At 28.3% G+C, this 15737-nt stretch overlaps 1 protein-coding gene across 1 annotated transcript in view; it reads left to right on the forward strand.

Annotated features, from left to right (window-relative positions):
- The first annotated feature begins 7075 nt into the window (after positions 1-7075).
- Rim (Rab3 interacting molecule) overlaps positions 7076-15737 on the forward strand; it is a 63259-nt gene continuing 54597 nt past the window's right edge. The window contains exon 1 of the mRNA XM_074253904.1: positions 7076-7763. Within this exon, the coding sequence (XP_074110005.1) occupies positions 7662-7763 (102 nt within the window). The 5' untranslated portion in view covers positions 7076-7661. The remainder of the gene's footprint in view (positions 7764-15737) is intronic.

Consider the following 15737-nt stretch of genomic DNA (forward strand, 5'->3'; position numbering starts at 1 on the left):
ATATTCTTCCTTCGCATTAATTGTTTTTAATAAATAAATACTCAATAAAAAAAATTAATTAATTACTGCGGTGACTAATCCTTCCGATTCAATGAAATTTTTGTGTATTAATAAGTAATACCCGTTATTTTGTTTATTTAAAGCTTTTTTTTTTTTTTTTTTTTTTTTTTTATGGTCGTATATTTCTTTTTTTTTCTAATTATTTGCATTTTTGCTGTTGATTCTTGGTGAAAGCTGATGATTAATGGCAACTGGAAATTTGCCAAAAAGTTTTACTTTTTTTTATGATAAAAAAGGTTTTACAATGAAATTGAAAAATTATTATTATTATTTTTTAAATTTTATTTTATTAGCGACTATCAAATAAAACAAAATAAAAAAAAATTATTACATAAAAAGATTAAATTTTAAGAAATATTGCAGTTTAATCGTTAACTTCAACAGAAGTTGAAGAGCGTATGTTGGCATAAAGGGTAGTTATCTCATACTAGAGACTTTGCTTCGAGTGTTAAAACCTTCTCTACTTCACCTTAAAAAAAAATTAAAATACATTATAAAGTAACTCTGTAATAATTCGACAAATTAAATTAGTAATTTAAATGAATAATTAAAAAACTTAATTTTTAATTTTCAAATTTTATTAAATAAATTCCACTTTTATCATATAATACGTATCGATTTTTTTCATCTCAACTTAAAAATTTATTTTATTGAAAATTATCTATATTATTTAAAAGAATAAGCGAAATTTTGTCGCCAGTGTATTTGTATGATAAAATGGATTTTTATGGTTAAATTTGGTATAATTGGAAAAATCTTAACTTAAATTTGTGCCTCTTCAAGGTTTCATATCATCTTCACTAATAATCAGTTTATCTTGTGAACTATTGACATTTTTAAAGAAGTAAGCTCATTCCGATGTCACACTCATCAAAACCTTTCATTTAAATACCCACATCAATTTTTCAAATATTTATATATATATTATATATATTTATATATGAAAAATATATCATAATGCATGTGGGTACTCAAATGAAAGCTCTCGATGAGTGTAACATCGGGATGAGTTTATATTTTTAAAAACGTCAATAGTTAAAAAATTACAGTACAATTTAACAAAAGTCATTATTTAATAAATCAAAACTTTATTTAATTATATTTCACAAGTCACGGCAGTCACATAGAGATTAATTCTATAATTTTTCAATAATATCTTTGAAAATTTGATACAATTAAAAAAAATTAGTTTCCAAATAAATTTTCTCAAGTAATTTTTTAAAAGTAAAATTCCAATTTTACTAGAATTCAAATAATTTAAAATTCTGGATTTAGAAACTCAATTTTAAAAATTCAAATAATTTCCGCTAATAAACCGGAGCATGCGCTAAAAAAAATCCCTCAAACAAACTCATATCATTGGCGCCCAACCGGATCAATACCCACTATCTCATGACGTAAATACAATCCTATTACCGATTCGCTTACACATTCCCCTAATAACGAATTAATATCTCTCTTAAAATCCAAAGTTTGTCCTCCCTACTAACCCTTCTGCTCCCAAAAAAGCTGCCCTATCCAAAAATCCAAGTCCCGGGCGTAAATAAAAAACAAACGGTCTGAAAAAAGCCAAAATTCGGCCCGATTGAAGAGCCATCCATGAGCTTTTAGCTCCCACTCTTGGGTCGAGTCGAGTCGAACTTCCACGAACTGAAAAATTAGTCGGTCTGTTGTAGGGCGAGCCAGTTTTCGCGCATCCCTCGTCAACCCCTGAGAAGCCTACTCACTACAAACTAACAACGGTGTATAATAACACACAACACAGTAGCATACATACGAGTACCGTGGGACAACGGGTATGACACACTTCAGTGTCTGTATTGATAACGTGATAGTCCACCGTTGCATTGAAAAATAATTTTAATAATTGTAAAACGTAATTAACGTTAATTATCGATCGAGCATGTTCGTGGAAATTAATTAATGACCAGTTAATGCCAGTAATAAGTACTAGTGTAATCGGTGGTTTAATTTATAGATAGACACATCTATTGTATCTCTGTTGCCTTGAACGGGCCGACAGAACTGAACACTAATAACAAAATTAATTGATTAAAGAGTTGCATTAAAACCAACAAATGGCAATGTGTAAATAGTAAAAATCAATGTGAGACATTAAATGTTAACCAAAGTGACCAAGTTTGTTTGAGGTAAAGAGTTATAAGGGTGGCGCTGGAATATTATTTCACACCTTAACCGAAAAAGTTAAATATAACTCACAATAATAATAGTAATAATTATATTCACAATCATAATCCACAAGTACGAGCTGAGAGATCTTCAACAAACGCCAGTAAATACTGCTATGCAGTGATATATGTCATGTGTGGATTTTCATATATTTTTCCGCGACATGAGTGTTGTCATTAAAGTGAAGCTACTCGAGCTAACACGACAAGATGAGTTGAATTCACAAAAGCTCACAAAGCAAAGGTCACTTTATAAAAGCTCTAAGCTGAATCGCTTCTAACCATTTGAAAAAAAATTTTTATTTCTCATTCAGTTGATTTTAATTATACATATGAATTGATATATTATTTAAGTGTTGTAAAAATATGAATTTGACTTTTGGAAAAATTAGATATTATTTTCGTTTGGAGAACAGTTGATAATTCTCGATATATATTATATATGTGGATATGCATGTATATCGGGTAATAGTAATGGCGAAACACCTGTTTCAGTACGCCAGTGACCTCTTTTCAGAAGAAACAAACTTGCTGGAATTTAATTACGGGAAATATTATTTTTATTGTCAATTGTCATGATATGGAATTATATTATTTTATTATCGGGGTTAGCTCGAATAAAAACTTTAAATAATGAGAAATAAATCTGGATCGAACAAGCCTCAGTGATCATGATTCGTGGTAGGGATGCCAATAATGATGAAATAAATTTACACATTGATAATGATAATAATAATAATAATAATAATAATAAAAATAATAATGATTATGATGAAGACAATGACTATTGCTGGTGGTGCTGGATAACTTATCATTTACAGTATTTTAAATCCATCCTACTGAACAACGATACTGTCGATTACAAGCACGGCTCTTTAAAACGCTGTGCAGACCAAAATCACTTATTGATTTGTAATTATAATTATAATAATAGCAATAGTAATAGTAATAGTAATAATTATTCCAGTGATAAATTTTACCGTAAATGGAATCGCTGGAGGCGCGAAAGTGAATTTGTTACTTTAAATGATAATTATGATGGTAATGACAATGACAGTGACAATGATACTCACGGATCTTATTTAGTGACTTTTGGATTCGGGGTTAAGTTAAATTATACGCTGCATTGGGCACTCGCTGGCGGATGACTTGGGCAGGAGCACCCTTTTCCGTAGAATTAGACCTTTTTTGGAGGTTCGGTGACCAAAGTGCTGGAAACGATGATGGTAATGATAATGATGATGAAGATGATAATGATAATGATGGTGGTGGCTCTCTGAGGAGGATTTGTGCTCCAGGGCATTCATTGCTAACGATTACAGTGACTCGGAAAAATCGGTGCGGTCGCAGTTATTGTTTCTGTGGGTTTTTGTTCGGTTTCTGTTCACCGGGATTCAGAGTGTAGGGATTGTAGTGATGGCGGACTTACCTGATATGTCACACCTCACTCCCGAGGAGAGGCGCATCATTGAAGAGGTTATGATGCGACAGAAGCAGGAAGAAGATCGGGAAAATGAAATCATGAGGTAGGTCATGGAATTTTCGGTTCTTATTTTTTCGCTACAGATTTTATTGGAAATCATTTTTTAGCAGTGTTGTTAATTATTTTTTGTTTTAGAAAATTTTTGGACGGGTAGTTTTTGATTTTGAAATTTAAGAATTTTGAGTTTTGGAAAGTTTAACTTTGATTGACAGTTTGAAATAATTTTTTTCATGATTTTGAGTTACCAAATTTTAGCATATGATACGTTGGCATTTTTAAAAAATAATTTTGGGATTTAAAGATGCGTCAAAATTAATTGATTTGGTAAAAAAATATTAAAAAAATTTTTTTAATGTATTTTTAAAGAAGCTAAGATTATTTTTGATGATTTGAGAAGATTTGGATGTCAAATGTATTTTTAACTTGGTCAAAAATTATTTTATTGATAAATTTAGGGGATGTCTTTTTAAAGAAATTTTGATAAAATTTAAAGACATAGTTTGATCAAGACGCATTTGGCAAACTTCAAAGCTTTACTTATTATCATCTAATTAGTTTTGAATATTAAAAAAAATTTGAGTGTGTGATTGAAGCTTGAATTTAATGATTAAAGCTTGACATTAATTAAACGGTGATAAGTAATTTTTTATGTTTATCTTTATTAAAAAATTTTGAACTCGGAAAAATTTTGGTTTAGACGTTTTTGACATACTTTATAGCTTTAGTATACTTATTATAAAATTATGGCTTTAAAATTTATAAAGATCGATTGATTTCTCCAAAAAATACTCTAAAAAAATTTTTAAAATATTTTTATACACAATTTGAAGATATTTTTGATAAATTTTCCAAATTAGTCAGATTTGACCAATAAAAAAATGTGTTGAATGCTGCAAAGTTCGTAAAAATCCGTCAATTTGATCAAAAAAATCTTGTCGGAGAAACAGTGTGTAATATTCTATTTAAAATTAAAATTTTACCATCAATAAATGATTAAAAAAAAAAAAAAAGATGACTAGCGAAGTAAGAAAAAAAAAATCTAAAAATAGAAGAAAGATGTAATCTATTTGGGAGGTCGAGAGTATTTCAATAGAGCTTGTGTCCTTCTGGCTGATGACGGCGAAACTTTAAATAATACTCCTGACTCCTTAGTTTTCTCCAAGCAGCGTCCTTTACATTTTCCGCTCATCCTTTCAATCAGTTCCTTTGCGATGAGGACGTCTACGTCGACAACTACCTACCTCCAGACGACGACCTTAGGGCAAACCACTCTGGGGTCTCCTTGCTGATAGACCGTGCCAAGAGCAGTATTTCCGTCTCACTCATCTCAAATAGTTTCTGGCAGCCGGCAGCCGGCATCCGCCATACTATTTACTTTTCTTAGTACAAATAATCCATTTTCTTCCTTGTACAGTAGAGCTTTTTTTATCTACCAATCTTTCAATCTTCCGTCACATACTATACGTGAATGTAAGTTAAAAAAAAATTATCCATTCGCTTCAAGTACATGCCATATATGGTCTGATGCCGTAATAAATAGAAAAAAAAAAATTGTTTATTATAATTTTGGATTTTTTTTATAAATTTCTATATCAATCAACATAGTGTATTAATTAAAAGTCGGTTTTTTAATTGATTAAACTTACAAAAATTGTTGAATAATCTTCTAAAAACAGAAAAAGAATTTTTCTGTTTTTCATCACCTGTCGGAGATTTTAAATACTATTCATTGTTTAAAAATTATATATGGGAATATATGACCATATTAGATCTAATATGAGCATATTAAGTCACAGTAAGTCACAGCTGCATTTGAAAATACTCTATCTCTAGATACATAATTAAGAAATGACCTTGTATTTTGTGATCTATTGACAATTTCTAGGATATAAGCTCACCCCGATATGACACTCATCGAGACCTTTCATTTGAGTACCCACATCAATTTTTCGTATATTTTAGATATTTACATATATGAATATATGAAAAATATATCAAAATGCAAGTGGGTACTCAAATGAAAGCTCTTGATGAATATAACTTCGGGATAAGCTTATATCTTCAAGAACGTCAATATTTACGAAAGTACAGTGCAATTTAACAAATATTTTGTGAATTATTGACAAGATAGTTTGAATACAGTAAAATATATAGAATATTTATTTTAAATTATCAGTATGAGAATATAATTTTCAAAGTATATTTTTTATATTTTGACATTTTTTTTAATAAAATTTTTTTGATGGGAAAAAACAAGTCATTGGATTATCAGGACATATCTAAAAGTATGTATGGTCATATTAGTCCACAATTGGGCTAGTTAATAATATAAGAGAACATCAAAAAATTTTTTCATAGAAAATAAAAATATTCATTACATAAAATAATTGAACTCGAAAATTAATCGTTTTGTTCACCGTTGAGATGACAAGACTGCTAACATAAAGACGGAAGACGGCCTTAATGGTACTGTAGACATGACAGGGTGCCAAAATGCTGTTGCTGTCTCTTGTATCAGAGAAAAAGTGAGATGAGAGGCGATAGATAGGGAGTAAAAGAGACAGCCGGTGCTTTGCCATCGATGAAACTCAATTTGTTCAGGGGGGATAGGCAAACTGAAATAGAATTAAATCGCTGTTGTACCTTGCTGCCCTAAAATATACATTTGCCCTCCCCTCTATCTTCCCACTTCTCACCCTTTTTCTTTTTTTTTTTTCACCTTAACACTTAAGTGAACATGCAATTTTTGTTTTTCTTTTTTCTATCCGCATTTAGACTTTGATTTTCTTGAGGGAAATTTTTAATATTTGCTATTTAATACGTTCATTTTTTTTTTCTATAGGTTTTACCTCCACTCACGGTTGATTGGATTTTAATTTAATTAATGAAATTTTTTATCAAAGAAATCTAGCGGAAATATAAAAAATCACTATTTAAATTTTTTTAAGAAAATTTAATAAATTTATTCACTTGTCACAAGTTTTTTATCTCGCAATTTTATTTTTCAAAAAACTATAAGTAGACAGAGTTGCATTATAAATTATAAATTATAATTATGAGTAACGTCTATTAAAAGCGTGAGCTTCAGCTGGTAAATTAATTCCGAGATATCTTTCCATCAACAGAGTTGCACACCAAAATCCAAATAGAAACTATTTCCTCTCTCTTTTCGCCTTGCGCAACTCCTCCGTCTAGCATACACGTCTCATCCCCGTCTATTCTTTAATTCATATTTAATCTTTTCCTTCCTGTTATAAACTACCTTCGCATCGGAGAAACTTTTGAGACTCATGATTAACCAAATTCCCGAAAATATTTCTCTTAAAAAAAAAAAAAAAAAAAAACATAATAATTTAAATAAAAAAAAAAGGAAAAATTCTTTCGTAAAAATAAAATTAATTCGGAATTTTAATTAATTTAAAAAATTTTAAGTTCAATGATTTTTTGATGTTTAAAAAATTTTTTTTAATTTTAGTTAATCTAAAAAATGAAAAATGTACATGCAGTTCATCTCTAGCATAAAAAACTAAGAAAAAAAATGTAAGATTAAATTTTTCCGCCGTTGCTAGTGTAAATTTCAATCAAAATTTCTTCGTTGATAATTAAATTTAAGTATAATTTTATTTAAATTATTTATTTATTTATTAAATTTTAACTTTTCTAAAATAAGAATTTTTCTTGGCTTTGGATTAATTCCAGAAAGCATTATTATTATAAAAATACTTGTAATAAATTATAAGTTTCCAGCCAAGTCAGATTTATACATATTTATGCCAACCATAAATTTATAATAAAAATGATATATTATTTGTTGCATTGTTTGCAGACGAAAGCAAGACGAAGTGCAAATTCTGGAAGAAACGATACGTGCTCGATCTGAAAAACACAAGAAAGCGGGCATTGAGCTGGACGCGACATGTGACATATGCATGAAGACTAAGTTTGCGGATGGTGTTGGTCACATCTGCAACTACTGCAACATCCGGTGTTGTGCGCGGTGTGGTGGCAAAGTCACGCTTAGATCTAACAAGGTAATTTGTTTTTCTTTTTTATATTTTTTCTGATCGTCAAAAACACTAATATTATTTGCAAAAATTATTAATGGCATACAAGATATCACAATCATCGAATTTCACATGCTTTCCCATGAAAAATTTTTTTTATCAAGCCAATTTTCCTATCAGGCTAAATATAGTCATATTAGGCCATATCAAGCTATAAATAAAGAATAAAAAAATAATTATTTTTTTTATGGCATCGGTGCATTTTTTAAAAGATAAAGGGCATTTTCTTAAGTTTATTTAAAAATTAATAAAATTTACTATTTATTAAATTCTTTTAGTCTTCTGGTATTAATTTAAATCTCCGTTGAATTTTCTGAAGTCAAAGAAAAGAAGTCTCAGATTTTCTTAAATGTTGCGAATGTATTTCGTAGATTCCCGTTCTTTGATCTTGTTTTTCACTGTGTACTTTGCAATAAGAAAAAAAAAATAAAAATATAAAGCGTGTGGAAACAGAGAGTCCTTTTGGTCCACATTTACATCAGAACACAATATGCCGTAAGGTATTTGGTATTATTGCAAAGTAATATTTCACAATGTAAAATAATGTAAAGTAAAAAAATAATGAATGATTTGTCTGAAGTCGTTTGTTCTTAATTTTGTTCTTACTTTTAAAAAAAAACTCTGCCTAGTAATAATTTTCTTCTTCCAGTTCGCTAGATAAAATGATACCCACTTCTTATTCTTACTCTTATTCTTCTTTTTCTGGCTCTTTATCTTCTCTTCTTCTGCTCTCTTTTTCCCTCAGCTTATCCTGCAATGGCCTCCCCGTAATACTTCAGCACGTCTGACACTCACGGGCTGATCTACTTGCCCGTCTGTCTCGACTTAGACTGTGTAGTTAGCGAGATAAAAAAACAAACGTAAAAATAATAATTTAACGTTAAATTCACAGCAGCCTTGACATTTTACCTATTTTCAGATTTATAATAATAAAATCTCTAAGCGAAAAATAAGTCACGGTTTATTTCTAGTATTTTATACTTTTTTTTCTTCTTACTCACAGGTTTATTGATTTTATTCCCAGTTACTGTATTAAAATAACATATTTTTATATTACCCGATTGCTGATCAATAATATTTCTATTTTTTTTTTAACTTCCCGCTAAGAAAATTGAAAATTTTCAAAAGTTTGGAAGTTTTTGGTTTTACCAAAATTCTTGAATCAAGAAAATAACTTTAGAGAGTTTCATTGTTTTGAATCAAGATGAAAAATTTTTGAATTGAATAAAATTTACTTAAGCCAAGAAAAATTTCTTAGTTTAAGAATTTTTTTACTTAAATCAAGAAGATGAAATTCTTCAAAATTATGTTCTTGATTTAAGTAAATTTTTTTTTCTGTGTAGGAAACTTTCCCGAATGTTTCCGCGATGATGTCCATACATCTTTATGTATGTGTGTGTATGTGTGTGATTTCATCGCGGTTGGCTCCATTCGAAGGGACTTGTCCAAACTTGGACTTTAAATATGATTTGAACCAATCCTAACCGATATATTTTTAAAAATCTCAAAAAAACTACAAAACAATTTTTTTTTAAATGTGGTTTTTTTGGAATAACTTTTATACTGCTTCACTGATCGTTTCCAACAACTAGCCAGTTCTTGAGATTAAAAAACCGCGTTGATCACCGTCTTTAAAAATCAAACTGATTAATATTCTTATAATACAAGTTGAAAAAATGGACAAAAAATTCAATTTTTGAAGAGAGAAAAAATTTTAGTTCCTCGAAGAAATAATTATCCAGACAATATAATTATTTAGGGTGAAATCAAATTTTTCTTAATATCTTGAGTGCGTAGTTTCACCCTCGATAGAAGGGAAGAAATCCTAATTTTTATTCCATGGTGGAATTACGCGCACGCTCTCTATAACAGCGGGAGGAAAGAATTTTGTCCTACAGACCGATACACGAGACTGGTGTTTCTACTGTCAAGCAGTAGTCACTATCTCTGTTAATTATTCTGTGATGTGTAACCTGAAATTTGACTGCTTCGAAATTGTCAGTGCTAATTACTATTCTAAACTAAAAAAAAAAAAAAATCTCAACTAAAAATTAATTAACAAAAAAAAAAGAAATATTTTGATGCTAGATGTGTATTCAAGTGGAATAAAAAAAATGGAATTTATAAGTTGCGCATTAAATTATATTGAGTGTGAATATAGCAAACATACAACAGTTTTGAAATAAAAAATAAATACTCTGTTATTTGTAATTATTATGGTAAATAGCGGGAATAAATATCAAATTAAAAAGCTTTGTATTAAATTATAAATAATATGACAATTTTATATTACTATTGTTTGTAGTTACGAAAATGAATATAAGCTTAGGTATTTTAAAATAACTTGATAGCCTGAAATTCATGTTTGGAATTTTTCAAAAATTTTTTAGAAGCAAAATTTGAACAAATGTTAAAGTGGAGATGATTTGCAGCTCAAATCAAAGGTATTGAAATAACTTTAAGACGTATTTATGAAAAAATTAAAAATAATAATTTTTTATGTTAATCATTATTATGTCTATTTTTTTTTTTCATCACCTCTTATAATATTTTATATGTATTTCATTTAAATTAACCATTATTTTTTAAATATAAACAAAAAAAAATCAATTTTACCATAAAAAATTTTAAGGAACGCAAAAATTATAACTATTTTACGAGTTAGATAATTTTGGTCTACTTTAACATAGTTAAATAGTTTGCATTATATTTCAAACATATTTATTATTATTCCAAACTTGTGATATTTGATCAAAAATACCAAATATTTCAAGTATAATTTAATTATTAAAACTTATTTCCCTATGGCACTAAAAGTTTATAATTTTATTTTTATTTGCCATAAAAATGACAAATTATTATTAAAATTTCATATAAAATTCCTTCAAATAAAAACTTGTTGATTAAATTGATCATTAAATTTTTCACCTTCCTTATTAAATAAATTTTAACCGTACAATTCAATTTTCTACAAGCCGTCTTTTGTATTTTTAGATAGCCGACTGGTAATTATTTTTTATTACCAATTGTTATTTATAAAAATCTGAATTTCATTTAATAAATTTTTCCCGAGACAAATTAATTAAAAAAGTTTAATTATCTTCACTAAAATTTGCTTAGAATTTTGATAAAAAAATTTCCCCCTATTCTTACAAGCCTAAGAGCGGAAATTACCATAAAAAATCAATAAATAGATAAAAGATAAAAATAATTGATTACACAAACAAAGAAGTCCGGTGTGGTGAGGATAAGGATGAGGAAAAAAAAATAAGTAATAAAAGATGGTGATATTACACGTATTCAAGCCTCACATGGTTACAAGGTCGTCGGGGTTTGAGTCTGGGGTCGGTTACCAAGTTTTATGTCCTAGTAGGTTTAGCAGTCCGGTGCGTGGGGGCCTATGAATGGGGCGCGTCCCTGCGTGACGTCACTTAAAGCTTGCGCGTGGGGCACTGCCGAGCAGAGTAGAAAAAATAGAATAAGAGTTACGGAGTGAAGTAAAAGAGTGGGCGAGTTGGATTTACCGATGGGAGGGGGAGGGAGATGAAAAGAGAAGAGGGAAGAGAGTAGAGGGTTAAAGCAAACGGAATAGAACATAGAATACGAGAACGGATAGAAAAGGCGGGGATGGTGGGCCGCGATGTGCGGAAGGGACCGCGGGCGACGTGACGCAACATATTGATCTTAGTTTGGATGGTATGTGCCCGTAGTCCATGCTAAGGGTAAGGGATGAATAAAATGTTTGGGACGGCTTCTAGTCACCATTTTTTTTTTTTTTTTTTTTTTTTTTATTCTCAAGATTGTTTACTCGGCGGTCCATTTATCGAGATTATGAGGACTATGTTAATAAACTGGACTATTAATATTTTTTTATTAATTAATTATCACTATTTTTAGAGGCTCATGATTGCTTAGCTTGTCCTGGTTTCGTCTTTCTAGGAAGGTCACTTTTTTTACGACTGATTAGAGGAATTAGGTTTTATTTATTTTGGGAAGCAAGTGGACGGAATTTTTCGGGTGGAAATTTTTTTGTAGGCTAAAAGGAGGAGTTATGAATGAAAATTTAATTAAAATGGTATTTTTAATTGAAAATTAAATTTTAATGAGTTTAAATGATTTTTATAATGTGAAAAATTTTTTAAGTTGCAGACAAAAGTACTTCGGAATTTTTTGTATTTAGAAAAAAAAAAAATCTGTGGAATCAATTTTTTTATAATAATTTATTCGATTAAAAATGAAAAAATTCGTAGAAATTTTGAAAATTTAATTGAAAAATTTTATTATAAATATTTTTCTGCAAATTTGTAACTTTTTTTTTTTTATCAATTCCCCTTCAAATTTCATTTAGATTATCTACAATTAATTACAGATTTATAAATAAAGTTGTGTAACATTTTTAAAAAAAAATTAAACTATCAGAATTTTTTTTTTTTTTTTTTTGTCTAGTGCTACATAAATTATATTAATCCAATCCAATTATTTTCCCCAACAAAAATATAATTTACAATAGAGATAAAAAAAAAATAAAAAATAATCCTATGTAATGTCATTTCATTGAAATAAATGTTGATATTAATAAATAAAATAAAATAAATAGAGAACCATCTAATCATAGAAAAAAATTTTCCCTACGATCGATTCGTAGCATAAATAGATATAAAAATAATCCTAGATGGTTGGAGGAAATATACTGTCAATGTTAAGATCTGAATGTGTCACTTCCACCTCTATGATTAACACACATGGAAATATACATGTACAGCTCATATTACAGTAGATAAATTTATAGAGTGAATAATGGATTGACGTGTATCTACACACATACATGCATATATGATGCGCTTTAGTGAGCGTCGGTAACTACCATTACGCTACACGTGTCATCAGGTTGCGAGAAAAGTTCTCGCTTATTATATATATATATATATATATATTGATAGGCCTTAGCGCTTTTTATCTCCAAGTAATTTACGGGCAGACCTACTTTTATTTATTTTTTTTTATCTTTTTTTCACTGACTTGGTATACTTTAGTTGTCACCTCTCTTTTCCCATCAGCGTTCAGTTGCCCCCTCAAGTGAAAATTATTGATCCGACGTCACATGTCGACTGAGCAGGATGTCCAGGAAATGAGAAATTTTGGGTTGCGTGATTAATATATAAAAACATATATATTGGATTTTATTATATTAAAGTAAAAGCCCCTATTATTGACAGGGCCTCCACTGTTGACACCCTATATAATTTTATTATTTAATTATTAAAATCTGTTAATAATTATGATCAAAATTGCAGATATTTCATGATAATTTTACATATTTTAAAAATTAAAATTTAATTTCAAGGTGTTACGTCGAAAACGCAACTAAAATTTAATTATTTTTATCCTAGCCGTTAGGCTAATAGATAAGGGTCTGAAGCTTTATGGGAAGGGGTTGATGTTTATAATATAAGAAAATGAATTCAATTTAATAAATATATTATAAAATTATCATACAAAGATTTGAATTATTAAAACAAACATAAAAATCTCAATTAAGAACTTACTTAAATGAACACTTATGTAAAGAAACTTACCGTTTCTTTACATAATTGAAATTTACTTTACTAACAATTGTTTTTTTTTTTAATCTGACGCGTGGTTTCATTGAAACTTATAAAAACTTTTTCGATGTTAACACTAGGACGTCAGGACAACGAGAGATATTTTTGTTGAAAAATCGTAAAGGTGTCGAATTTTAGGGCGTTATTTATTTTTACTAGATGGGAGAAATAATGTCCAATTATTTTTCTATTTCCTTGAGCCCTTGCCCTCTCTCTTAGATTTTTCTATAATGTTGCATGAGTCCCCTCTACTTGGGTCAGAGTACAATATCGCTTCTCCTTTAGTCTTATGCTCTATTATACATCTATGTGTTTGTGTATACGTAAGCGCATTTATGCATAGACAAAGACATACATGTGTACTATTTTACATTAAATTATTTACTGTGACCAAATTTTTATATTAAATTAGTTAGATAAAAATTAATTTGTGCATAGATTACAAATTATCATTAGTTTTTTAGATCTAAATTTTTCTTTTTATTTAAGTCGTTATTTTATTCGAAAATAAAAGAAAACATTTATTTATTTTTTTTTGTTTAAACTTAAATTATAGTTATTAAATTTTGTTCCTTAAATTATCAACATATATTTTTTTTTTCTGTTGATACTAGAATTATCATAACATTCCTTTTTATTTTTTTCTTTTATCATTATTTACTTTTATTTTATTTAAACTATTGTTTATATATACATTTATTTTGTTATCGAAAACTTCTATTTCGGATCTCGACAAAGTTTAAAATTCCATTAGGATATTTGTTCAGGCTCAAATCCCTTAGTATATCCTTATATGGCCAGGCCCAACTAAAACTAAATTTTTCAAATAAGTTTCTTTTGAAAATGCTATTGATAAATTTGAAGATAACAAAATTTTAAAAATAAAATAAATGTATGTAATTAGTTGTAAGAACATAAAATTATTTATGAATAATTAAATTCTATTTGTTATAAAATAAAAATGTCGGACGTTGAGTCCGACATAACAAAGGTATAAACTATTTACCGCAAAAATATTTCATTTTTTCAAGTAAGCCAAAATTTTTACGCTTGTAATTTTTTAAAAATAAGCTGAATTTAAAACGATTTCAAAATCAATAAACAATATAATCTAAAACATAAACTGCCCCCCCCCCCATCGACTAGTCGTCAGTCCCGGGGACCCTAAACTCTACCCCGAGAGCGAGTGGAGAGATCACTCTTATAGTGTCAATAATGGGGAGTTTTACTTTATATTATTAATTAAATTAAATTAAATAATCGGTGATAAATTAATTTTTTTAAATGCCTACAGCTTATTAAAAATATTTTCGAACTATTTATATTTATCGATAAATAAATTTTTAGTTGATATTTTGTATAATTTGTGTGTTAAGAGAGGAGATTGTCAATCTATTGAAAGTTCTGCAAAGCTTCTGCAGTGCGATCGATCAAAATAATACAAGGGCTGCTCGCGTGGCATCCGTTAATCTCAAGTGATTTTTATTTATTTTACTTTCACTCATTGGTCATATTTTTATTAATTAATTAATTAATTATTTAAAAAATGATAAATAATATCATTTTTCATTTATTCGAAAAATTTTGTCGAAAAAATTCAATTGAAAATGATTAATATTTTTTACTGTGACAAATACAAATTTATTTATATTGAAGTTGAATAATAATAAAAGAAAATGAGATAAAAATAATGAAGAAAAAAATTAAAGCATGCTTGCAAGCCGACGAGAAAAATAGAATAGAAATGAATAATAAGCAACAAACGAAAAATAAAATGAGAATATGAAGAATATATTTTTTAAAATAAGTAAAGAGAAATATATTTCAATAAAATAGAAGAAACTTTAGATTAATATTTAGAAGTAAAATTTTTAATCTATTGCTAAGAAATCTATAGTATAGAGCCAGGTTCTTTATTATCCCGAAATAAAAAGCAATAATTAATATCGACTGTAAAAATATGTGGCATTCATTTAATTTCTCTTGTCTACGTCTACCAAACGAATGCCCTGCCCTGATATTTGTCAAGTCTGAATGAAATTCCACTAGCAGCGGCCAGCTCTAAACAGTTTTAATAACAAACGTACATACTCGAAAAATGGCCAGTAATAAAAGCTATTTTTTTTTTGTTAACATGAAACCATAAAAGCTATTTGCTCTCGAGTTTAAGGACCAGATTCATAAAATAAGTGTATTTTAGTTTATATTTGTTTATTTGATAACTTGAAACCTTAAAAAGACATGCAAGTTCTTTTTTAATTGTCGGCTGAATATTCTTGGTTATAAGTATTTTTCTAATGATATAGTAATTATTGAAAAAAAAAATTTTTTTTGTAAA

This window comes from Cotesia typhae, unplaced genomic scaffold, assembly GCF_013202065.1.
Source record: "Cotesia typhae breed Kobodo isofemale line unplaced genomic scaffold, CoteBio_Ctyphae scaffold_13, whole genome shotgun sequence".
Taxonomy (NCBI): Eukaryota; Metazoa; Arthropoda; class Insecta; order Hymenoptera; family Braconidae; genus Cotesia; species Cotesia typhae.